This window comes from Chiloscyllium punctatum, chromosome 17 (genome assembly GCF_047496795.1).
Source record: "Chiloscyllium punctatum isolate Juve2018m chromosome 17, sChiPun1.3, whole genome shotgun sequence".
NCBI lineage: Eukaryota > Metazoa > Chordata > Chondrichthyes > Orectolobiformes > Hemiscylliidae > Chiloscyllium > Chiloscyllium punctatum.
The window spans coordinates 74,357,067-74,382,871 of NC_092755.1; the positions used below are offsets into that span (position 1 = coordinate 74,357,067).

The 25,805-nt window shown below is 39.2% G+C and overlaps 1 protein-coding gene across 3 annotated transcripts in view; it reads left to right on the plus strand.

The window, feature by feature from the left end:
- Positions 1-1,376: 1,376 nt before the first annotated feature.
- Positions 1,377-25,805, plus strand: part of ift81 (intraflagellar transport 81 homolog) — a 149,780-nt gene continuing 125,351 nt past the window's right edge. For all 3 annotated transcript variants that reach the window (XR_011962981.1, XM_072587493.1, XM_072587494.1), the window contains exons 1-9: positions 1,377-1,455; positions 14,033-14,188; positions 15,880-15,983; positions 17,188-17,368; positions 17,599-17,688; positions 20,585-20,650; positions 20,985-21,095; positions 22,277-22,361; positions 23,267-23,430. Coding sequence is in view for 2 of the 3 variants with exons in the window: in XM_072587493.1 (XP_072443594.1) it covers positions 14,045-14,188; positions 15,880-15,983; positions 17,188-17,368; positions 17,599-17,688; positions 20,585-20,650; positions 20,985-21,095; positions 22,277-22,361; positions 23,267-23,430 (945 nt within the window). In the remaining variant the exon portion in view is untranslated. The remainder of the gene's footprint in view (positions 1,456-14,032; positions 14,189-15,879; positions 15,984-17,187; positions 17,369-17,598; positions 17,689-20,584; positions 20,651-20,984; positions 21,096-22,276; positions 22,362-23,266; positions 23,431-25,805) is intronic.

The following is a 25,805-nucleotide window of genomic DNA, read 5'->3' on the forward strand; positions in this document are numbered from 1 at the left end:
TACAGACCAAGTTTCCACACTATTTATTACAAGTAAATAACTACAGATAAACATTTATACACAATCAGCATATAACACTATAAATTAAAACTCAATGTCCTTATAAACTGCCCTTTATACACAGACAGGAAAAAACACACGGCAGAAAGGAAAACTGGAAAAAACTGATCAATAGTCTTTACCCACAAATTATGTTGAGTTGATTCCTCCAATCTGAAAGCTCCTTCCTGGCTTCCCTTTCCCAAATGCTTCCACTGGTTTGCAAGAGGCATAAGGCAGCTGGTTCACTTGTAAAACGTGTCTGATTGATAATAAAAGTCATAGTTTACAGCAGTTATGGAAGAAAACTATAACTGATTTTCTTCAGGTTTAAATTGAATTTTGACTGCAGAGAACAGAGAAGCCGCTTCTGAGTTGGTGGAGATCAAATCCTTGCACTGTAACTTGTTCCCAGCTCAAGCTGTTCAGTGAACAATGAACCACACTGTTGTTGGTAGGTAACAGACCCTTGTCATTAATAACTAGTCACCAATTATTAGGTTTAAGGTGCCAAATGATCTATTTCTGCTCTGAATTCATACGTTCATATATATTTATCTGCACCTATATAGCACATAAAGTACTTTTCTATGGTATTTATATTTCCACTTAGTACATTTGACTAAAATAGTTTTACTACAGCCATACTTGTGGTTAATCCTCGATTACTATTGGACAATAGTGTAATTGTAGTAGGTGTGATAATTATCTTCAGCCTGATGAAGGGCTTTTGCCCGAAACGTCGATTTTCCTGCTCCTCGGATGCTGCCTGGCCTGCTGTGCTTTTCCAGCACCACTCTAATCTAGACTCTGATCTCCAGCATCTGCAGTCCTCACTTTTGCCGACATTGGGACGGTGCCCACTCCAGGTCATTTTCTGAATACCGCCAATCATATCATCAATAAAAATAGTAATCTAATGTAATACTGATTTTTGTGGGAAATAACTCAGATTAATTCCTGTTAACAACTACTTTGGCCTTCAAGGATTCAGCAACTTCTTGACTCTAGTTCATCAGCTAATGTGTAGAGTTACTCAAAAAGTCCAATCAGATTGGTCGGACACCGTCCTTCTCTAGAAACCATATACTGTAGTGTCAGCTGAATGGCCTTTTTAAGTGAATATGTTGTTCATTTTTACTGAGATCTAGCTAATGAGTCAATAGATATCAGGCTCTCCTTTATACAGATTTGTTAAACAGCTTGTAACACAACATACAGCAAACTAGGCCGTTTTAAATTTTTTTTAGATAATTTCTGAAGCATGAGGGTAAGCTCTGCTTTCAGTTTCACCCGTTGCCTGGTTACTGATCACTTCCTGTCATTGACAAGTAACTTCCGTCTAGCAACTGGTGTTTACCTCGTAGGCAGCTTCGTTTGCAATCGTTTTACATTCTCCTGTTTTGGAACTCTCGCGTAAGTTGCTGATTTTTGTTTTCGTCTTTCTAATTAATTTACTAGCGGCTCTTTCTTTAGGGATGGTGCCGTTTATGTATAAAGTTAGGTTCACCTCCATTAGTGGAGGCCTTAAGCTTGCAGCTAATTCGGGATTCTTCAACGTTATCGCTGGCCACGAGCAGCGACCTCCGTTGTCCTGTCGCCGTCTTTAGTGTAAAAAAAAGTCTTCAGCGGTTCGACTAGTCAGTCTGATTCAAATCTTCAAAGCTGCATTCCTCCTGGCTCACACGTCCCCATTGAAGATTCCTGAGTCCGCTGGAAAGACACTTAATCAGGCTTATTGTTTTGAGCTATAAGAGAACATTGAAATTCTTGTGGTATTTGAGCTAAACGGTTGAGACATTTTATAATCCTCCCCATTTGAGAAATAAAGCTTTTTTTAACCGTTTACTTTCATTACCAAATACTATGCTGCCACATCTGTCGGATATTTTAATTTGTATTCAAATTGGCTGAGAGTCATTTCATTAGACTGACATCCGTTACATTCAAATAAATAATAATTTAAACGTAATGGCTTTTCATATTAATTTGAAAATTGTAGGAAGTTCATTAGTACCTAGTAAAATAACAATTGGGCATCATTATAAGAGGGCCTTAAAGTAACAAAAGAACAATTTGGGCAGCATGGTGGCTCAGTGGTTAGCACTGCTGCCTCACAGCACCATGGTCCCAGGTTAGATTCCAGCCTTGGGTGACTGTCTGTGTGGAGTTTGCACATTCTCCCCATGTCTGCGTGGGTTTCCTCCAGGTGCTCTGGTTTCCAGACTGAAGATGTGTAGTTAGGTGAATTGGCCATGCTAAATTGCCCATTGTGTTAGGTGCATTAGTCAGAGGGAAATGGGTCTGGGTGGGTTAATCTTCGAAGGGTCAGTATGGACTAGATGGGCCAAAGGGCCTGTTTCCACACTTTAGGAATCTAATCTAACCAATTTATGAATGGTTTGAAATCAGAACATGCAGAAAAAGGAGATGTTGGACCTTACTGGATAGTGCCCCCTGAGGAAAATGTCCACCAGTAAACTTTAAAACCAGTACCAAATTATAACTTGTCTAGTGGTGAGAAGGGGCCTTGTAAGATTGTCATACACTCCTGGGTGATGTGTTATGTGTCTCAGTACAGTATGTTAGTATGTCTTTAAGAGACATGCTTATGTTAACATTACTGTATAAATAGTGCATGACTGGAGGTTATACCTATCTCAGGTTCAAGCTCATTGGGGAATCACTTGAAGCATGACAGATAATTGTAACCACATAGCATAATACTAGTGGAGACACTTGTGTGTCTATGTGTTTAAGAATTGCATATAATAGCCAGATGTAGTAAATGTCTGTTAAACATTCAATACCATAGTCTCCATGCCTAGTTTTTTATGTCATTGAGAATAATGCAAGGATTGCCACATCAGATAGGTAGCCATGGTTTTGTTTCCAGTAGGCTAACAGCAGTAGCTATCTATGAATAAGAGATCTTTCTGACATTTTGAAAACTGAATGAAGGTAAACTGCCCTGAATATTAAAGATTTTGGACATTCAGCAGAATAGGCATCTGTGAAATCAGGCAGCTGTACTGACTCATAGATGGGGTTTTGACCATCCAGAGGACAAAGCTAATTTATTTCTGTTAAAAATGTAAGTTCTTTCAAGTTACAAAAAAATTTATACACTTAAGAAGGTTGAAGTTACCAACATAATCAGAACCAAAGGTTACAGATCTGTCACACTGTCAAAAGAAATGACAGCAGTTCTGATTTTTTTGTAAAGAGACTGCTAAATGCACAAAAAGAAAATACAGCTTTTAAAGCACTAAATACAACAGTTTTCTACACAAAGAAGGCGTACCTCTGTCCAGACATCAGTTGGTTGCTCAATTTTGTTCTCCAAAAGTGTGAAAGTAGAGGGAAACCATTGCGGTCACCACTCTTTATTTGATATGAATGTCATCTAATGGCAGTAACCTACAAATACAAGCCAGCAATTTTTAAAGTACAGGTCTATTACTACTCAAAACAATACACTTAAAGGGACCAAAACCAGTAAAGGAGCAGCAAGCAACAGATTTTTTAAAAAGGAAACAGCAAAGATTAAAAATTAAAAGTGAGAGAAACAAAACTAGGGAAGGAAATAAACAAATAATGCACTACGACTCAACTCTTAAAAAGCAAAGACTGCCCAAGAGAAATGGAAGTCAAACACTTTTTTTAATGGACCGAGCATTCAGTGATACCTTGTGGAATTACAGCTGTTCAGGTAACATGCAGTTCTATTTTACAAGTCAACAGATGATCTCGAGAAAAGAGCTCTAAAATCTTTGCTTCAGCAAAGGGGGGGCGTTCCAGAATTAATACTTATGGTCTTTACATGGATGATCGGAAAAAAAAATTTGAGAAGTTCTCAAAGGCCATCTTAAGATAAGAACTAACTTTAATAGGCTCCAACTCATTTCACGGAGACAGCAACTGCAAGAATCTATGGACCAGTTTGTTGGAAAAAGCCACAGAAAACGCCTCAAAGGTGACCTTTTCAAAGAACAACTGCCAGGCTTCATAATTCATAGGTGGTGAATTGAACCATTGAGTCTGGTCCATCATTCTTTGGCTGATCTGAAAATCCTAAACACCGATTTTCTGCCTTTTCCCCAAACCCTTGATTTCCTTACAGATTATAAGTCTCAGCCTTAAATAAAATTGTACAGCTGTCTGTGGTAAAGAATTCCACAGAACCAGTACTTCCCTCTGAGAGAAGAAATTCTTCCTAATCTGTGTTGTAAATGGATGACACTTTTACTGTAAGATTATGCCCTCTATTTCGAGACTGTCCCACAAATAACCTCTCCGAACCTACTTTGTCAAATTCCCTATGAATCTTATGTTTCAATAAGATCGCCTCTCATTCTTCTAAACTTTAATGAGTACAGACCCAGTCTGACACCCTCTCCTCATGTAGAAGATATGGGATCAATCTATTGAGCCTTCTCTGGACTGTCTGTCATGCTGGTATCATCCCAATACCCACAAACAGAACTGCATCAGGACATTATTTAAGCACACTGCAGCACCCAGGAGCTACAAGAATCCGAAGAAAAATAGCCATACAATGTATTCAACAACAACGGGTACCCAATAAAGCACAATCTGCCAATTCTTACAAAACAAACCTAAACAAGAAGACGCAACACGTCCAGACACTGTAGCCACACTACCATATATTACAGACATCTCAGAGACGACGACCAGACTACTGCGGCGCCTACCAACGCACTAAAACAGCTCTTAATGAATCTAAAGGACCCTGTACCAACAACCAGCAGAACAATATACAAAATACCCTGGAAGAATTGCAACAAACATTATATCGGACAGAGTGGTGGGAAACTAGCCACCAGGATACACGAACACCAGAACTCCATCAACAAGCACATTGATAAGGCCCCTATTTAACCAACACCTCAGAAAATGAAGCGGATGTGATATCATCCACCACAACAGACCAAGACACATAAACAGCAGGACAGAACATCAGCACTTCAATGGAGTCTCACTGATGATGTTACTCAGCATGGTGACAAAACCATCTGAGTACAAATCTTCCAGCTGAGCAAGTAAACGTACCACCTAACCTATCTATATCCCTTTGCAAACTGTGTCATCTCCAGTACTTGCCTTCCTATTTATTTTTGTCTCATTCACAAACTTCACAATTGTATATTTGCTTCCCTTGCTGCCATTATTATATATTATAAATAATTGCAATGCCAGCACTACCCAGTGGCACTCCAGTAGTTAGAGGTTACCATGTTGAAAATGCCCCATCCCCCCCCCCATTCCAACTCTCTGTCTCCTAGGGTATTAGCTAATCCCCAATTTGTGCTAATATATGATCTTCAACACCATGAAATTCAATATCTTATTTAATTTCTTTTAGAAATCCAAATTTATCACATCAGCCGGTTCCCCTTTATCTGTCCTGCTTTTCACCTCTTCAAAGAATTGTGACAAATTTATCTGGCATGATTTCTCCTACATGAAGCCATGCTGACTCTTCGAGAGTCATTACATGAGTGACTGTCTCCATACCAATTAAAACCTTTAGGAAGTATCTTCTGTGCAAAAGGCCATATTTTTGGCACATTACTTATGCATGGTACACAAAAGAGGTCAAACTGACAAGTCATGTGCTTTACATGCTGTCAACACTATTCCTTTGATCAATAAAGTGCATCTACTCAAAACCTCTCCAGCTTTCCTTGATATCTGCAAAGCATATGACGCCAAGGGACAATAGACATGTCTGTGCAGGAAATTTGGTTCCAAAGGCCTAGCCAAACCCCAGAACAAAACACAGGTAACCAACAAATTAGTATAATACCACAATACTGGCAGCATACTGACAGAAAACGTACCAGTACAGGCATATCAAAGAGGTTCAGGGTCAACCAAGCAAAATCCAAATTTCAGGAGAAAAACAAATTTTCCATATTGTTCACTTCACGCACTATGTTGACAGTGTAATACAAGCAGAAACTTTTATAGTTAGTACATATGTTCTGCAAAGGCAGGATGACCAACCCTAAAAGCTAAAATCAATATAGGAGCTCGTGGCAGCATATTACCACCCTGAAAGACGTGGACCTTATAATTTACCTCCATGATACAACCTGCAAGGAACTGTGTCTCTCACTCTGTAATGATCATTAGTTCCACGCATTGGAACAATTACACTGCAGTACCAATAAGCAAATTCCCAAAATCTTTACTTCCCAAAATCTTCTACCTGATAGATACCAGTAGTGTGAGTACTATCCGTATATACAGATCCTGACATTGTTCCAATACATAAGATTCAAGCATGGTGACAGAATGGACCACCTGCAACACATTTGTATCAGTTGAAGATGAAGGTGTTCTCAAAATTGATCTATTACACTTTGGCAAGAGCTGGTATGAATGGTTATAATCAGCAACTGCCAAAAATGAGAAACTACAAGAGTTGCAAAGATAATCTATTGTCAAAGATTAAAGAAGAACCTAAGAATTTTGTTCATTTGGTCAAACAGAGACAAGTGTGTTTTGCGAAGATTTGTAGCTCAGGTTGAGGTCCTGGATGTAGGTTTGCTTGCTGAGCTGGAAGGTTTGTTTTCAGATGTTTTGTCACCATACTAGGTAACATCAGTGAGCCTCTGGTGAAGCACTGATGGTATGGCCCGTTTTTTATTTATACGTTTAGATTTCCTTGGGTTTGGGATGTCATTTCCTGTGGTGATGTCATTTCCTGTTCTTTTTCTCAGTGGGTGGTAAATGAGATCCAAGTTAACGGGTTGTTGGACAGATCTGGTTGGAATGCCATACTTCTAGGAATTCTCATACTTGTCCATGTTTGGTTTGTCCTAGGATGGATATGTTGTTCCAATCAAAGGGGTGTCCTTCCTCATCTGTCTGTAAAGGTCTGTAAAAGTGAGAGTGGGTCATGTCTTTTTGTGACTAGTTGATATATGGCTAGCCATCAGGATACATGAACATCAACTAGCCACAAAAAGACATAACCCATTCTCACTAGTATCTTTACATACAACAAGGAAGGATACCACTTTGACTGGGACAACACATCCATTCTCAGACAAGTCAAACAGAAACACGCACAAGAATGTCTGGAAGCATGGCATTCTAACCGGAACTCTATCAAAAAACAGATTGACTTGGATCCCATTTTCCATCCCCTGAGAAAAAGAACAGGAAATGACATCACCACCAGAAATGAAGTTACAAACCCAAGGAAACCTAAACACATAAATAAAAAAACGGACCATACCACCAGTGCTTCATCTAAGACTCACTGATGTTACCTAGTATGGTGACAAAACGTCTGAAAATAAACCTTCCAGCTCAGCAAGCAAACTTACATCCACAAACAGAGACAAATTTAATATATCATGAAGGTCATTTTCAAAAGTAAATGAGTCATCGTACCAAAAGCATGCAGCCAAGATATCATGTTCATGTTATACCAGTGACACATGAATATTGAATGCACAACACAACTAGAACACTAGCTAGGGATGAAAGATTAATCAGATATTTAATGACTTGTACCTGAGGTATGCCAAATGTATCAACATCAGTAGTGGAGGGAGTCTCTATATTTACATGATATTCCACACATTTCTTGGATGAAATAGTAACAGACCTGTTTGTAATACATGAGGAAATTACATTTTGTGATGGATTACTTCCTCAAATCTCTAATTGACTTAGTAACACAATGAGTACAACTGTCACTAACACGAGCATCTCAGTTTATTTTCAGTTTACCTGGTACCATGGAATAATTAATGTCTGACAATGGACTGCAGTTTATTGAAAATTTGTTTAAGGATCTGTACTAAATGGAAATTGATCCACATTACTTCGTCATCTGCTATCCATGCCCTCACATCTAGCAGAATGTATGGTCTATTCTATCAAATCGATGATCATTGACTAATAAGCACAAAATAAGATTTTTGCATCGCTGTTGCTTGAAACTTGTATAACTTACGCTCACAAAACAATTGTGAACGTTGTCCAAGAATAATTATTAACTATTTCAGGATAGTAAATTTCACAAAGGAGAATGATGAGTTGACAGGCATAGAGGCCACCACATTTGTGCACTGAGTAGAGAGTGAGAGTTAGAAGTCCAAATACAAATATTTGAATGCCAGCAAAGGTTTCTACAATATACAACCAACCCAGATCATGCCAAATTGTTACTGATCATGACACCAGATTGCAAACTGAACCCAGCTCTCAATGATGCTCAGCACACCGATCATGCATGAAGAGAATAAGGTAGAACACTCCTATAAAAGTGTGGTGATATCTGGTGATATCTACCAGCAGCAACACAACCAAATTATAAAACAAATGCAACAAAGAACAAGACACACCTCTCCGCATGGATTTGAACACCAAGTAGAACAAGTTGTCAAACCTCCAAGGCTTTATACTGAAGTTTGAAATGTGAGTCTTGTAAACATTGTTATAGCTGTTTGTGTAATTAACAAATTAATAACTTGCCTTTGTACAACTATATCTTTTTTTAATCTTTGAAAAATAGGAATATTTGCACTGAGGGTATAAAAATCTACTATGGTATCCCATTGGGGATCACTTGAAGCATGACACTACTGAAAGAACATTGCTCTTTTGTAACCAAATCCATAATATTGGGCCAGACACATTCTTGGAATGTAATAATAATAATTGTATATAATAGGCAGCTATCATAAATGTTTGTTAGATCCTTCAAATGGATAGTTTTTTTTGTATTACAAGGGGTAACAAAAGCACTGCCACTTCAGGTAAAGATGCCCCGTAAGAGACAAAACCTAATTTATCTGTTGTCTCAGCACCACTTCAAGGTGACTGTGGCAGGGAAAACACCATTAACTATTTTCTTTGGTGCATTTATAAATAGCTCTGCAAAGAGTTGCAGTGGTTTTTGGGGAAGTTGGCCTGAGTGCTCACTAGTACTGCACAGTCCTTGAGGACATACTGAGATAAATATCAACTTCTTCTGAAAGCCTGTTAAACCTAGGGAAAGATGTTTATTGATCTTCAGGTGCAAGGAGCTCTGCAAAATAAATGTCGCAGAGTCCAAAGTCCACGACTGCATGTTGGGAAATAGTCTTGAAAAAGTCTACAGTTTAGGGTTGTCCAACCAATTATATAGGTTATATGTATCAAGGAATGTTTATTTTAATTGGAGCGAAGCAAATAAAGAGCCATGTATTGTGTTTAACTTGCACCTTTGCAAATTTTAAGAATAAGATATTTTTGGGAAAAAATTGAATCAGAATAGTTATTTTTATCTAGAAATATGCAATGCATAATAACATCAGTAAAAGTGAATGTGAAGATGGTGTACATGATTCAGACAAATACTGTTACATATCGATTCACTCAAAAGAATTGTCTGAATGCTTGTGCTTCAATTTGGGTAAAAATGATACCGCATCTAGAGTATTGTGTACAGTTTTGGTCGCCGTACTATAGGAAGGATGTGGAGGCACTGGAACGGGTGCAGAGGAGGTTTACCAGGATGTTGCCTGGTGTGGTGGGAAGATCGTATGAGGAAAGGCTGAGGCACTTGGGGCTGTTTTCATTGTAGAAAAGAAGGTTTAGGGGTGACTTGATAGAGGTGTACAAAATGATTAGGGGTTTAGATAGGGTTGACCATGAGAACCTTTTTCCATGTATGGAGTCAGCTATTACAAGGGAACATAGCTTTAAATTAAGGGGTGGTAGATATAGTACAGATGTTAGGGGTAGATTCTTTACTCAGCGAGTCGTGAGTTCATGGAATGCCCTGCCAGTAGCAGTGGTGGACTCTCCCTCTTTATGGGCATTTAAACGGGCGTTGGATAGGCATATGGAGGATACTGGGCTAGTGTTGGTTAGGTGGGCTTGGATCGGCGCAACATCGAGGGCCAAAGGGCCTGTACTGCGCTGTATTTTCCTATGTTCTATGTAAGCACCTCTGCAAGTAATAATTCATTAGGAGAAAGTGAGGACTGCAGATGCTGGAGGTCAGAGCTTAAAAATGTGTTGCTGGAAAAGCGCAGCAGGTCAGGCAGGATCAAAGGAACAGGATCCAAACCATGGGCACCCGCATGGGCCCCAGCTATGCCTACCTCTTCGTTGGATATGTGGAACAGTCCATCTTCCGCAGCTACACTGGCACCACCCCCCACCTTTACCTCAGCTACATCGATGATTGTATCGGCGCTGTCTCGTGCTTCCACGAGGAGGTTGAACAGTTCATCCACTTTATTAACACCTTCCACCCCGACCTCAAATCTACCTGGACCGTCTCAGACTCCTCCCTTCCCTTCCTAGACCTCTCCATTTCTATCTCAGACGACTGACTCAACACGGATGTTTACTATAAACCGACTGACTCCCACATCTACCTAGATTACACCTGCCCCCTGTAAAAATGCTGTCCCATTTTTCCAAATACTTTGCCTTTGCCGCATCTGCTCCCAGGAGGACAAATTCTAATACCGAACAACCCAGATGGCCTCCTTCTTCAAAGACTGCAATTTCCCCTCAGATGTGGTTGACGATGCTCTCCACCGCATCTTCTCCACTTCCTGCTCCTCCGCCCTTGAACTCCGCCCCTCCAATCGCCACCAGGACAGAACCCCATTGGTGCTCACCTACCACCTCACCAACCTCCAAATACATCGTATCATCCTTCGTCATTTCCGCCACCTCCAAACAGACCCCACCACCAAGGATATATTTCCCTCCCCACCCTATCAGCGTTCTGGGAAGACCACTCCCTCCGCGACTCCCTCGTCAGATCTACACCCCCCCCACCAACCCAACCTCCACTCCCCGGCACCTTCCCCTGCAACCGCAAGAAATACAAAACTTGCACCCACACCTCCCCCTTCACTTCCCTCCAAGGCCCCAAGGGATCCTCCCATATCTGTCACAAATTCACCTGCACCTCCACGCACATCATTTACTGCATCCACTGCACCCGATGTGGCCTCCTATACATTGGGGAGACAGGCCGCCTATTGCGGAACGTTTCAGAGAACACCTCTGGGTCACCCGCACCAACCAACCCAACCGCCCCGTGGCTGAACACTTTAACTCCCCCTCCCAATCCGCCAAGGACATGCAGGTCCTTGGCCTCCTCCATCGCCAGACCATGGCAACACGACACCTGGAGGAAGAGCGCCTCATCTTCCGCCTAGGAACCCTCCAACCACACGGGATGAATGCAGATTTCTCCAGCTTCCTCATTTCCCCTCCCCCCACCTTTTATCAGTCCCAACCCTCAGACTCAGCACCACCCTCTTGACCTGCAATCTTCTTCCCGATCTCTCTGCCCCCACCCCCTCTCCGGCCTATCACCCTCACCTTAACCTCCTTCCACCTATTGTATTCCCAACACCCCTCCCTCCCCCAAGTCCTTCCTCCCTACCTTTTATCTTAGCCTGCTTGGCACACCCTCCTCATTCCTGAAGAAGGGCTTATGCCTGAAACGTCGATTCTCCTGTTCCTTTGATGCTGCCTGATCTGCTGCGCTTTTCCAGCCACACATTTTTAAGCAATAATTCATTACAGCTTTCAATTTTAAACTAATTTTCCTGTATTGATTTAGCTTCATTTTTGGTACTTATCCACTTCTATTTTAGAGTTCTCGGTAATGGCTAACATCTTACAAATTTATTTCCATTTGCACACTCAATTCATTTGTTTAATTACGAATGTGATGCATATTCAGATCCAGAGCCTTTAGCTTTTTCCTCTATTATTTTTGTAACCTTGAGCCTTATCTGTTGAGTTTGTTTTGATTTGTACTCCCAATCCTTTCCTGTCAAGGTCTGTTTATGATTTCCCATCTTTCTCTCTTGCTTTGCCTTTACTGTTTGATGTGCTACAATTTCTGAAATGTGTTTCCTTGTCCCCATTGTTTAGTTTAAACTCTCTCTATTTCCCTAGTTAGGGGGCTTCCAAGAAGAGCTGTTCCACCTTGGTTCAGATATAAACCATCCCAACATTTCCTCCATACTGGTGCCGGTGACCCATGAACCAGAGCGACTTCAACTGCACCATTCTTTGAGTCATGCATTAATTTAACTAACCTTTTTTGCCCTCTGCCATTTGCCCATGGTTCAGGCAGTACTCATAGTTCCTCATACTGTCTATGTAGGCCCTCTTTTTATCTTGCCTTTGTCATTGCTACCTATGACTACATCCTCACCTTCCTCCTGCAAGTTCCTCTATAGCCCAAAGAGATGTCTGTAACTCTGACTTCAAAAAGGCAAAACAGACATTTGAACTCTCTTTGCTGCAGAGAACAGTATCAATTCTGCCATACAATACTGTGCTCTATTTCTGCTTTGGTCCTTTTTTGCTTTGAATGACTTCCTCCACTACAGTATCACAGTTGTTAGCTCATCCACCTTACTGCCATCCCTCTCATCCAAACTCATCTTTTGACTATTGCAAAGGCTGAAGCTGCTATCTTGCAGATCCCTTACCTGTCTCACAGTCACATATTTCTTGACCAGTGATGGAATCAGAAGACCTAGACGTAAAGGATGTGACCACCACCTGAAATTAAGTGTTCAGGTAACTTTCCTCCTCAAAGATGGGTCTCAGTGTCTTGTCAGTCAGCCTGCAGCTCATAAAGTCTGTGCTAAGATTTTAATCTCACATCGCTTTGGTACTTCAGTTGATTTTTAGAAGTTTATAGTGTCATGTTACAAGTTCACCAGCAAATGGAAACAAGATTTAATTCTTTACCATTTGAGAATGTCGCATTTGACTTTAATCTATTGAAAAAAAGCCCCAGTTAAAAAAATTAGAATCTTAATCCTACTATATCCTTGGCATAGTTCATAATTTTTTTATTTAGTGAGGTCCACAGCAGCAAATATCCCCCAGCTGGTATCCTTTAGGTGTTGGTCTTCTGATTCCATCACTGGCTTGCAGAAATTATATATCACTTCTCCTCAATTTATATTCAGAAAAGACTTACAAGGATATTGTTGGGATTGGAGTGTTCGAGCTGTAGGGAGAGTCTTAATATGCTGGGGCCATTTTACCATTGAAAGCTATGGCTTATGGAGGTTCATAAAATTATAAGGGGCATGGATAGGGTGTATAGCCAAGGTCTTTGCCCAAGGGTAGTGGAATCCAAAATTAGAGGGCATAGTTTTAAGGTGGGAGAGGAAAGATTCAAAAGGGAGCTTAGGGGCAACTTTTCCACACACAGGTGTGTATGGAACAAGCTGCCAGAGGAGGTGATGGAGGGTGGTACTTTTACAACATTTAAAAGGCATCTGAATGGATACATGAATTGGAAAGGTTTAGAGGGATGTGGGCCAAATGCTGGTAAACAGGACAAGATCAGTTTAGGATATCTGGTCAGTGTTGGCAAGTTGAATCAAAGGGTCAGCTTCTGTGCTGTATGGCTCTGTATTCACTGTATTTAAAACATTGTCTTTTCTATATGCATTTATACCTTTACAAACATTGTATAACAACACCCTCGAACCTATCTTCCTTCATTCTCTATGTTTCTATCATAGAGTATAATATTCTGTGCCGTCAATTCTGTATAATTTACATTCCAATACATCACATTTGCTTTTTTATTCAGTAGCTAACTTTTTTCTTATTCATTCATGTGATGAGGAACATCACTGGTTTGGCCAGCATTTATTGCTCTTCCCTAGTTGTCCACGTGGTAGTTGAGGGTCAATCACATTGCTGTGGGTCTGGAGTCAAATGTAGACCATCAAATGGGTAAGAATGGTAGTTTCCTTCCCTAAAGAACATTAGTGAACCAGATCGTATTTTTCCAACAATTGACAATGGATTCACGGTTATCATTGGACTTCTAATTCCAGATCCTTAAATCCTGAAATCTCTTGCACTTTTCCTCCTCTTGTCATGTTTTGAAGTTTCCTACAAACCATTTAAAACATCAAAATGCAGGATCATGTGCAGTTTTATTTTCTTTCAGAAAAAAACAAAAATGAGTGAACAAATCAAGTTCATTGTAGAACAGCTCAATAAAGAGCCCTTCAAGAAGACATTCAACCTAATCACCTTTGACTCTTTGGAGCCACTACAGTTGCTGCAGCTGCTTAATGAAGTTCTGGCAGAAATTGATCCAAAAGTAAGTATTACACTGCTAGAGTATATAATCGGTGTGTTTTAATTATTGAAGGTCTAACTTATTAAAATATCATAAGTACAAATATAGAAACTAAAAAATATTGATTCCATTAGTAACCCTTAGGCAACACCATGTGTTTTTTTTTCATCCATTCTGCAAAGCATCCATTTATTTTTGCTCTTTACTTTTTATGCTTCTGTCAATTTTGTATCAATTGTACCACTATCATTTTAATCCCATGTATATTAAATGTTCAAGCAAGTCTATTATGAAGAGTTAATGATTAATGAAGAGTCCTGTTATCCTACAAGGCTATTCATTATTGTTATGAAAATGTGGGTGTACCTTTCAGAGAGTTAAAAGCAGCAGAACTACCTGACACAACACCGAGTGTTCTTAAGAAGGTAACAATGTAACACTCGGTCAAACAACTCAACTAACTTGTTGTCTGGAGACAAAAACAAATTCTAATTTGGCCAATCAATTTCAGTTATATCCCGATAAAATTGCCAATTTCCAATCAAGTTTGAAATGAGTATATTGACAATCTTCAAAGCCAGTTACACAATCCGATTCTCTGAGGTATAAGACTGAGGGAAAATTGAACAGTTGAGAGGAGAGCTGCCAAGCTGCCATGTGTAGACTGCTTGAAAAAATATCTCTCTTTAAAGTCCCGTTTTGATCAGTACCCTGTGACGCAGAAGTTCCTAACAAGGAGAAAACACAGGAAGATCGGAAGGCAAGAACCTACGGCTGCCTGGTTTTGAGATAAGAAATGTTGTTTTGTAAATCTTAATTGGGAGTTTTATCAGACTAGTATTATATAAAGAAAGGTAGAAGATACATTAGAGAAATAAATTGTAAATAGTGGTTAGTTAATTATTCTCTGTTATACTTTAAGAAGTTTGTTAATTTTACTTTAAATAGTCCTTGGCCACTCGAAATTTTACAGATTACTGCACGGGATAAATCTTTTCTGTGTTGCTGTTTATAAATTAAGCAGAAGAGTTTACTCCATGTTGTAACAATATATAATGAGACACGTAATTTCGCCTTATAAAGCGGTCTAAAGTATTATATTGCCTTAAGACTAAAACTGTTACATTTTGCATACCTTTTTTCCCTTCTTCCTCACTCCTGTCAGCATTAACTTCATGATATTAGTGCTCCAATTCTCATATTTATGCATGAGGCTAGATATTTAGATATTGACATGTTACTCGACCTTGGATGTAACTGCTGTGTCTGAATCTGCCTTTACTATTGTCAATATTCATATATTCTGACAGTGTTCATTGGATAGCAGTCATGAATGGAACCTTTAAGTGATGTTTACTACCTGAATTATCTTTAAAAAAACACTCCCCTATACTAGGTATGTAGCCATTCGTAGCACCTCTATCAAAATCAATTAACTGATTTGAACCAGAAATCAAATCTGGGGTGTAAAAATTTCTGTTTAGTTCCCTTGCACATTATCTTCAATTACTAAGTGAAGAAGTAATATATATTTTATAGTTCATTTTCACAAAATGAAGTAGTCAATTAAAAAAACATAGAAAATATTTATCTTCTCTCTCTTGTTTATTCTCTCCTGCCTTTCAAGCAATTCCTCCTCTTATGAAACATGTCATACGCACTATGGATTTAGTATGTAGTAACATCAGTAATATTCTTTTCTTTTCTGTTAGCATAACATTGATATTCGAGAGGAAGCACCAGATCAAACAGCAAAGCGAATGTTTAGCCTTCTGGGAATTCTGAAATATAAGCCACCTGGAAGTGCTTCTGATATGTATGTAACAATATATGTTTTACCTCAGACTTCTAGAAGATCATTTATTTTACTACTTCCTTCTTTAGATTTACCACTTCTGTCAGAATTGTTTCCTGACTGAGAGGTCAAACAAATTACCTTTTTCATGTCTCTATCATTCTCTGCAATATTTGTCTCTTGTATGGCTTGAAGCCACATATTACGTAATTGTGCATATTTTCAGCAATAAGTGCTAGTCATCAAGTAAATGTGAAATTAATTCAGTAAACTGCTACCTGCAAGGGCAGTATTAGAAAATGTCTAGATAGTATATAAATGAAGACCAAACCAGGAATCTAAAATACTTGTTTGTAGATTTATTCCAGAACCCCATTTTAAATATCTTGCATATTTTCCTAATAAGCTGTAGCATTCATCATTTGTCATACAAGAGTCTTCTACTGAGAGGTTGGGCAAATGATGAGCTCTGCAAAAACTTGAAGTATCTATAATAGTCTCTTAGGTTGTTTTGGTTTGTTTCTTTTCTTATCTACAAATAGGATATATTTAATGATGTTAGACGCAGCTAGTACACTTAATACAAATCAGGAACATGCTATTGGCACCTTCCCATTGAAATAATTAAATAGAAAATCTTCCAATTAATGCAAACTGCATGTGAGATACTTAAATACTCATTCTGGAAGCTTCTCTCAGATCTTCCTTTAGATATCGAAGGTGGCTGTAAAGAATTACAGACATATGTGGGTTGCGATTGTCTAATGGGGAAAGTTTCAGAAAATATGTTGATAATGCTTCTATTTTTGTCATCAAATTCCAAATTTATTACATTTTTAAAATAACATTTTTTAGAAAACAAAATTTTCTTTTTCTGATGACCTGTAATGTAGTTCTTTGATTAGATTGTTCACCGTGGCAAATGACAATAAGTAGTTTTGATTTGAAGGAAAGGTCAAACAAACTACTGCTTTATTTTCTAAATGGTAGTAAATATTGATGTAAAAAAATTATTAAAAGAAAACTAAAAATACTTTGAAATTTCTTAAAATCAAAGATAAAAATTAGCGTATCGTCATCACCTTGCAACTTTGTGCAAAGACATTGATTTGAACAACAACAGGTTGCAGCCTGAAACCACTAAGGTATTGTTATTATGTTAAATTAAAGATTTTAATGTATGTTTGAGTGAATAAATAATCATCCTTTTGTTGAACCCCTTCAGGAGTGCCTTTCGACAGGGTCTGGTTACTGGGAGTAAACCTATAATTCATCCCATTTTGCACTGGCTTCTGCAGCGGACCAATGAGCTTAAAAAAAGAGCATATTTGGCTCGCTTCCTTGTCAAGGTGGAAATCCCTGCTGACTTTCTGCAGGATGATGTGGTTGCAGACACTTATCATCAGGTTTAGTAATTACAACTTTAAAATGTGGATATTTAATATTTCATAGCATGGATGTTTATTTCTCTAAGAGTAATGTTTCTTTAATAAATATTTAGATCCCATTTTTCTTGTATTTATAAAACACTGAATATTTAGAGTAGTAATTGAACAATCTAGTTTAGAATAAATCTGAAAATTCAGAAGTTGTCAGAAATTTTTTTTTAAACAATCCTTCTGGTTTTTGCTTCCAGTATGAAGAATTGGTGGAAGGGTTCAAGACCTTGCACAGGGAATGTGAACAGCTGAAGAATTGTGGTTTTTCAACTGCAGAAATAAGGAGGGTGAGAAGTATAGAAAATACACTCAGCCATGGGACAAAGGATTTATTTTAAAAAGGTTTTGATAACTTGGAGAATGTAAAATGGACATTTATTCAAAATTTGAAAGCAAGTGAAGGGTTTTGTCGTTATTACCATTTTAATGAAACTGCAGTGTTGTGATGTATATTGATACTGTAGCCATCATGTTCATGAAAGTACCCCTCAAGTCATTCTAAGGAGAATGAACTGAAGAAAGACTGATTAAGTCATAATGGATGATGGAAGGTATTTATTCTCTCTTGCTTCATCCATTTAGAAACATCTTAACTTTCTATTTCATGGTTTCTTAAATTATTTCAGGCATTTTTTGTTTCCACTGTGTGAAAGCCAATTCCACACATAAATCACTATTTCCATCTCCTGAAATAGCATAGCTTCTGTCATTTGGAGGAGATGTTAAACTTGAACTATTTGTTTGAGTAGGCATTCCAGTATCCATTTTATTATTTTTAGAAGAGATGGGAATTCTACTGACTGACATTACTTGCTTAACCTTTACCAACACAGAAAAAAAGGTAAATTGGTCATTTCTCTGATTATTTGTAGCATCTTGCTGAACATAAAATAGCCATTGTTTTTGCCTACCAAACAATAATGACAAAATGGGAGAAAGTGAGGACTGCAGTTGCTGGAGATCAGAATTGAGAATGTGTTGCTGGAAAAGCACAGCAGGTCACACAGCATCCGAGGAGCCCTTCATCAGGAAACTTATGTCCGAAACGTCAATTCTCCAGTTCCTCTGATCTGCTGTGCTTTTCCAGCAACACACTCTTGTCAATAATGACAATATTTCAAAATATCTATCATAAATGTTTATGAAACACTTTGAGATCTGCTGAGATATAATAAGGTGTTGTAATAAATGTAGCTTTTTGTTTTGATTTCTTCTGTCTATGAAATCATGACATAGTTAAAGTAGAATTATTTGAAAGTGATTCTAGTGCAGAAAACCCAGTTACCATTTGTCTGTCTTACTGAATATTTGATTTATTTCATACAATTTTATTTTTATTTTTAAGTTATCATCCCAGCATATTTTAGACATTTATGATCTCCCAAATTCAGAGTTCCCACAAGGAATTCAAGTATGTCTGTCTCACACAAACAAAAACCCAAATCCTTGTGCTCTCTAGTTTTGTTCTTCCATCCAGTCTGTTTTGAGCCTTGACTAATGCTCTTCTCTGTCTGAGTGCAAGGAATTTGAAATTCTTCATTGCACAATTTTGAATGGATCAGTTAGCATTTATTTTCCACACTAAATTCCTTATTATATTTTTGAAAGTTGGTAACTTACTTATTTTAAAAGATATTTTATTAGAAGTGTCAAGCCCCTAGTAAACTAGGATAAAATGCTTGTTGTTGTAATCTCTTTATAATTACTTTTTTAAAGTTGAGAATGAATTTAACTGCATTTGTCTTTTTGCTGGTATTTAAAACATGTAAAGTATCTCCATAAATATTTAGTTGTCATTTGCTGATAAGGAAAGTACACATTAGTTCCTACTTTTATATGTCAGAGGGAATTGGACCCCTATTCATAAATGAGAACATAATAACTTGCATTTATATAACCATTTTTATCACAGTAAAATGTTCCAAGGTGCTTCTTTGGGATGATTAGTAAACAGAATTTGACATTGTTCCAAATAAGGATAAACTAGGATTGCTGTCAAAAGCTCGGTCAAGGATCAACTCTTAATTACTATTTTAATGAGGAGAAGGGGTGAGCGAGAGAAAGTGGAGACATTTAGGGAGAGAAATTCAGAACTTGGGACTAGACAATGGAAGGTATCATCTCTAGTGGTAGAGAGAAGACAGTTAGCATGTGCAAAATTGGGGGAGTATAGAGGTCTCTGTTTTGTAGGACTGGAGGGAATAATAAAACTAAGGAGCACAAGGATTTGGGTTTTTGTTTCTGTGAATGAGAAAAATACTTGAATTCTTAATGGGAAAGAAATACCCTTCTGTAAACTCAAACATTATCTCTCCAGAAATGTGTGCATACTGCTGTGATCTTTGAGTAAAGCTCTCACATTGTATTTTACGAGTCCTATTGGAGAGATTAATGAGTTTGTGCTTGAAGAATTGAAAGAAATGCAACACATCCAGTCCCCATTTAACATTATCCTTCTCCACCTGACTGAACTTATTCTCACACTTAACAACTTCCCTTCTGATTACTATTACTTAACTGCCACTAAACAATTTTGCGATAGTAATCTTTATGGGTTGTAAATATGTCATTTTAATGGGATAAGTGAAACATTGTTTGTTCCTGTCACACCAGATTCCCCCTCACCTTTTTTCCCCAGTTGGCTTTCTTAGTGCCATTTTCTTCGTCAGCCCAAGCTGTAAAATATCATCAACTTGGCTTTCAATTTCCACCTTTTCTCATTCTTCATGTCTGATGTTAAGTTATCTACTGTAAGCTGTTCTCTTTCTCTCTTTCCATATGCTACGTGGCGTGCTGAGAGTTTCCAGCAAGCTTTCAGTTTTTTTTCAAATTTCCAGCATTCATAATGCTCTGCTTTTGCTAACCATACCTGTCGTAAAAAAAATCGTGAATGCATAGCTGTTTGCTGGATCTCCACAGCACAAGAATTATGCTGAAATGGTGTGCCGCTGAGACCAGCAAGTAAAATGTTTTGTTTTTCAAAGTAATACTTGGGCGGCAAATAAAAGAAATGTATATTTTCAGAACTTTGTGTTGCATCACGCTGAATATTGCAATTACTTTTATGTGTGTAAGCATATATAAATGAATATTTCAATTTAGCATTTTATGTGGTTAAAACCTCAGTGTTAAAATGTTTAAAGTTAGGTAATACACAGTATAAATTTTTCTTTGGATTTGCAGGACATAAATGCTATGGAGGAAGAGAAGGATCAACTAATTAAGCGTGTCGAGCGTCTAAAGAAAAGGGTATGATTCAGTTATCTAGTAAGGATGTTGCTTCTTCAGCCATGTATCGCATGTCACATAGGAAAATGTAAAACTGAATTGAAGGAGCATGTTCCTTGCTTAAGGAAGGCATTGAATAACATGTTTGAGTAAACTGATACATGCTGGGAGAGTTGCCAATCACTACAAGGAGTTGCACTTTAAATGCAGACATGTTGGTTTAATTGGTGTGAATTCTATGTTGTCATCTGCAGTTATTTATTGGTGATAGAAGGGAATCGTCCAGGATATAGGATCTTGGGTATATTTTCTTAAGACGCTTTTAGTAAGAGCAATGTTTATATGTTTTCACTAGGTGGACACTGTATCAAATCACCAGCGGATGTTAGAAATGGCAAGACAGCTTCGTGTGGAGAAGGAGAGGGAAGAATCATTAATGCAGCAAAAGCAGGAACAGAAAAATCAAGTAATTTATACTGCATATAGTGACAAGCCATGTATAGACATATATGCTTGTTACATGAAACTATTGCAGATCAACTACTTTGAGTTATGTAGCATCTTTTTGATTTCTTTTTAAATATCCCACTGCAATTAGTAGGAGAACATACAATCCCTAAGCTGCATCAGTCGGAAGGAGGGTGAAGGTGACTGAAGTCCTGACTGGAGAGGTTTTGAGCCTTTTGGCAGTGGACGGAGACATTGTAAGGTTAATTGTGCAAAATTAAGACAGCTGCAGATAAAAGTGTAAATATCAGGGTTGTACAAGATGCCTTTTTTTTGTAAGGAAGGATTTTTAGACAAGCGTTTTGAATTTAATGGCTTAGATGATAAGGGGTCAACAGAGGTTTTAGTCCAGATTTTGGAAGACCTCTTAATGGCCACTGTCAGCCTTTGCTGTCCTTACCCCTTGAGAGTGGTCCCTATGAATTACCCCTTCAAGTATCTGAACTACATTCTCTTTCACCCTGATCTGTGCAACATAATCTCCCTTGTTAAAGACAGGTGTAAACTATTCATTTAATGCTTGATCGATGCCCTCTACCTCCATGTGTTTATCCCTTTTTTGGTTTCTAATCAGCCCCACTTCTTTTACCATCCCTTTAAAATTTTTATACCTTTTGAACACTTTGGATCCCCTTTTGAGTTAACTGCCAGTCTCTTTTCATACTGTCTCCTTTAATGATTGTATAGTTTGGCTAGAATGTAGAATGATGTACTGAGTAATGGGACTATATTGACTCTTTGATAATGTCTGCATTGTCTTCAGGTATTTCTGTGTAATTGGAGCAGGAGAAACTCAGTTCAGAATCTTAGGCACAATGTGTTTGATGGAGCTTTGATTAATGGCAGCATGCAGTGTATCCCTTATTTGTCTTCTGGTGATAGCAAGTATGTGACCTGAAGTCACCAGAAAAGTAACTTAAAAAGAACACATTCGTAACTTCTCAAAATTAATCCAATCTCCTCGTATGTTTGGCATAGTATAATTTGTTTTATTTTTCATTTTTAGGTTAATGTCATTAAAACAAGATTGTCATTGAAGCAAGTTGTCTATTTTGTATCCATTTACCATAAAATGAACTTTTTGCAAACTTGTGCTGCTTTTATTATATTCGGCTCCTATGTTATATTTTTCTTCTCCAGTTATTCCATGCAGAACAAAGGCTGCAGAGAGCACAGCAGCAGTTAAAGGACCTTCGACAAGCTTCAGCAGATGCAAAGCCTGAGAGTAAGTGCTCCACCAAAATACAAATTTAGGAAGCAGTATCAGAATGTGATGTGAACATCATTGGCAAACTCAGGATTTATTTCCCATCCCTGTTTCACATTCAGAAAGTGGTTGTGAGCTGCCTTCATGTTTCATGCCTTCCATAGTGTACCTCCAGTGTTGTTCCAAAGTTTGGACCCATTGGCAATGAAGTTGAGTGTGAAGTGACTTTGAAGGATCAATATGTTTTTCATTACAGAGTATCCAACGTCTGCTTTGTTCCTATAACCATGTTGTTCATGAAGTTAAGTTTTTGATCACTGAAAATTTCTAAGATGTCGATTGTGTTTGACTTGGTGCGGACTGGTGCCACAGAAAGTCACAGAGAGTGGTCATTTTTTTCTTTTTGACAATTGCTATTGTCTGCCGTATATGTAGTTCAAATGTTATCTGCTACTTGACAGATAAAATTCTATAGCACTTTGGCAGATTATTGGAGTTATGAATGGCAAAGAATACCGTAGACTAATCACAAAATACCCACAAAAAATTAATTTTGATTAGAGTTGCTTTATTTCCTTATATGTAAACTGAAAAGGGACAGCAGTTGCTTTGCTGTAAATTATGTTTTGAGCCCAGCCAGTAGAAGGCACAGTTGCTTTGTGACGTGAAAGAAAATTGCTGTTCTATTTCCTCAATGAGAGACCTACCCAGCAGCCTGGTAGGATTCTTGAAATTTTCACACTTTAATGACTAATGGGTCTAAACATATGTGATTATTGGTGATAAAAACCCAAATACGTGAAGGCTCAAAGTTGTATTTATAAGTATTACAAGTCTGTACCTTTAGAAATCAGATATAAAATAATTCGAAACAACATGTGTAATATTTAACTCTTAATGGTTGAACTGAATATTTATTTCAGGTTTGATGAAGAGGCTGGATGAGGAAATAAAATTCAATACATATATGGTTTCAGACAAGCTTCCCAAGGAATTGGATAGCAAGAAGAAAACTGTTCATTACTTACAGAAAGTGGTTGCAGAACCTGCAATGGGTCACTCTGATCTCAGTGAGCTTGAAAGCAAGGTGCAGTGTTAATGTTGTTACAGTATTTGTTGAGTATTGATGAGAGTAAATGCAGAGAACCCCGCACTGCCCGGTTCTACCTCCTTCCCAAGATCCACAAGCCTGACCACCCTGGCCGACCCATTGTCTCAGCATGCTCCTGCCCCACTGAACTCATCTCTATCTACCTTGACACTGTCCTATTCCTCCTAGTCCAGGAACTCCCCACATACGTTCGAGACACCACCCACGCCCTCCACCTCCTCCAAGACTTCCGTTTCCCCGGCCCCAACGCCTCATCTTCACCATGGATATCCAATCCCTCTACACCTCCATTCGCCATGACCAGGGCCTCCAAGCCCTCCATTTTTTCCTCTCCAGACGTCCCCAACAGTACCCTTCCACTGACACTCTCATTCGTTTGGCCGAACTGGTCCTCACCCTTAACAATTTCTCCTTTGAATCCTCCCACTTCCTCCAGTCCAAAGGCGTAGCCATGGGCACACGTATGGGCCCCAGCTATGCCTGTCTCTTTGTTGGCTACGTAAAACAGTTGATCTTCCGTAATTACACCAGCACCACTCCCCACCTCTTCCTCCGCTACATTGGCGCCACCTCGTGCTCCAGCGAGGAGGTTGAGTAATTCATCAACTTCACCAACACATTCCACCCTGACCTTAAATTTACCTGGACCATCTCTGACACCTCGCTCCCTTTCCTGGACCTCTCCATCTCCATTAGTGACGACCGACTTGACACTGACATTTTTTACAAACCCATCGACTCCCATAGCTACCTGGATTACACCTCTTCCCACCCTATCTCTTGGAAAAATGCCACCCCGTATTCCCAATTTCTCTGCCTCCGCCGTATCTGCTCCCAGGAGGACCAGTTCCACCATAGAACACACCAGATGGCCTCCTTCTTTAGAGACCGCAATTTCCCTTCCCACGTGGTTAAAGATGCCCTCCAATGCATCTCATCCACATCCCGCACCTCCGCCCTCAGACCCCACCCCTCCAACCGTAACAAGGACAGAACGCCCCTGGTGCTCACCTTCCACCCTACAAACCTTCGCATAAACCAAATCATCTGCCGACATTTCCGCCACCTCCAAAAAGACCCCACCACCAGGGATATATTTCCCTCCCCACCCCTTTCCGCCTTCCACAAAGACCGTTCCCTCCGTGACTACCTGGTCAGGTCCACACCCCCCTATGACCCACCCTCCCATTCTGGCACTTTCCCCTGCCACCGCAGGAACTGTAAAACCTGGGCCCACACCTCCTCCCTCACCTCTATCCAAGGCCCTAAAGGAGCCTTCCACATCCATCAAAGTTTTACCTGCACATCCACTAATATCATTTATTGTATCCGGTGCTCCCGATGTGGTCTCCTCTACATTGGGGAGACTGGGCGCCTCCTAGCAGAGCGCTTTAGGGAACATCTCCGAGACACCCGCACCAATCAACCAAACCGCCCCGTGGCCCAACATTTCAACTCCCCCTCCCACTCTGCCGAGGACATGGAGGTTCCTGGGCCTCCTTCACCACTGCTCCCACACCACCAGACGCCTGGAGGAGAAACGCCTCGTCTTCCGCCTCGGAACACTTCAACCCCAGGGCATCAATGTGGACTTCGACAGCTTTCTCATTTCCCCTTCCCCCACCTCATCCTAGTTTCAAACTTCCAGCTCAGCACTGTCTCCTTGACTTGTCCGGACTTGTCCTACCTGCCTATCTCCTTTTCCACCTATCCACTCCACCCTCTCCTCCTTGACCTATCACCTTCATCTCCTCCCCCACTCACCCATTGTACTCTATGCTACTCTCTCCCCACCCCCACCCTCCTCTAGCTTATCTCTCCATGCTTCAGGCTCACTGCCTTTATTCCTGATGAAGGGCTTTTGCCCGAAATGTCGATTTCGCTGCTCGTTGGATGCTGCCTGAACTGCTGTGCTCTTCCAGCACCACTAATCCAGCACAGAGTATATATAGTCAACAGTTTTCTAGACTAGATGGCAAATATAGTGGTCCATCTGCTTCATGCATGAATTCAAGACAGACTTAGGAAGCAATTATTCTTGATCTTAATTGTAAAGAACAACACGTAATGAGAATAGCAATTGGCGTCATACAAACTTTTTGGGGAAAGCCATAAATTGTGTTACTGCAGTTGTTGACAATTATGATAGCTACTATGACAGTTTTATTAATTGTTAATTATTGAAATATTGTTTTCCAAAGAAGGAACAAAGTAGAGGAAAGAAATGTAAGCAATCTTTTAGTTTCCTTTTTGGCTTAATAGTTAAATGCAACGTCCACTTCCATTCCATAAAGGTGGATCTGTGCAGGATCAGTAATTGGGCCTCTCTCTTTGTCTTCCATATCTATTGA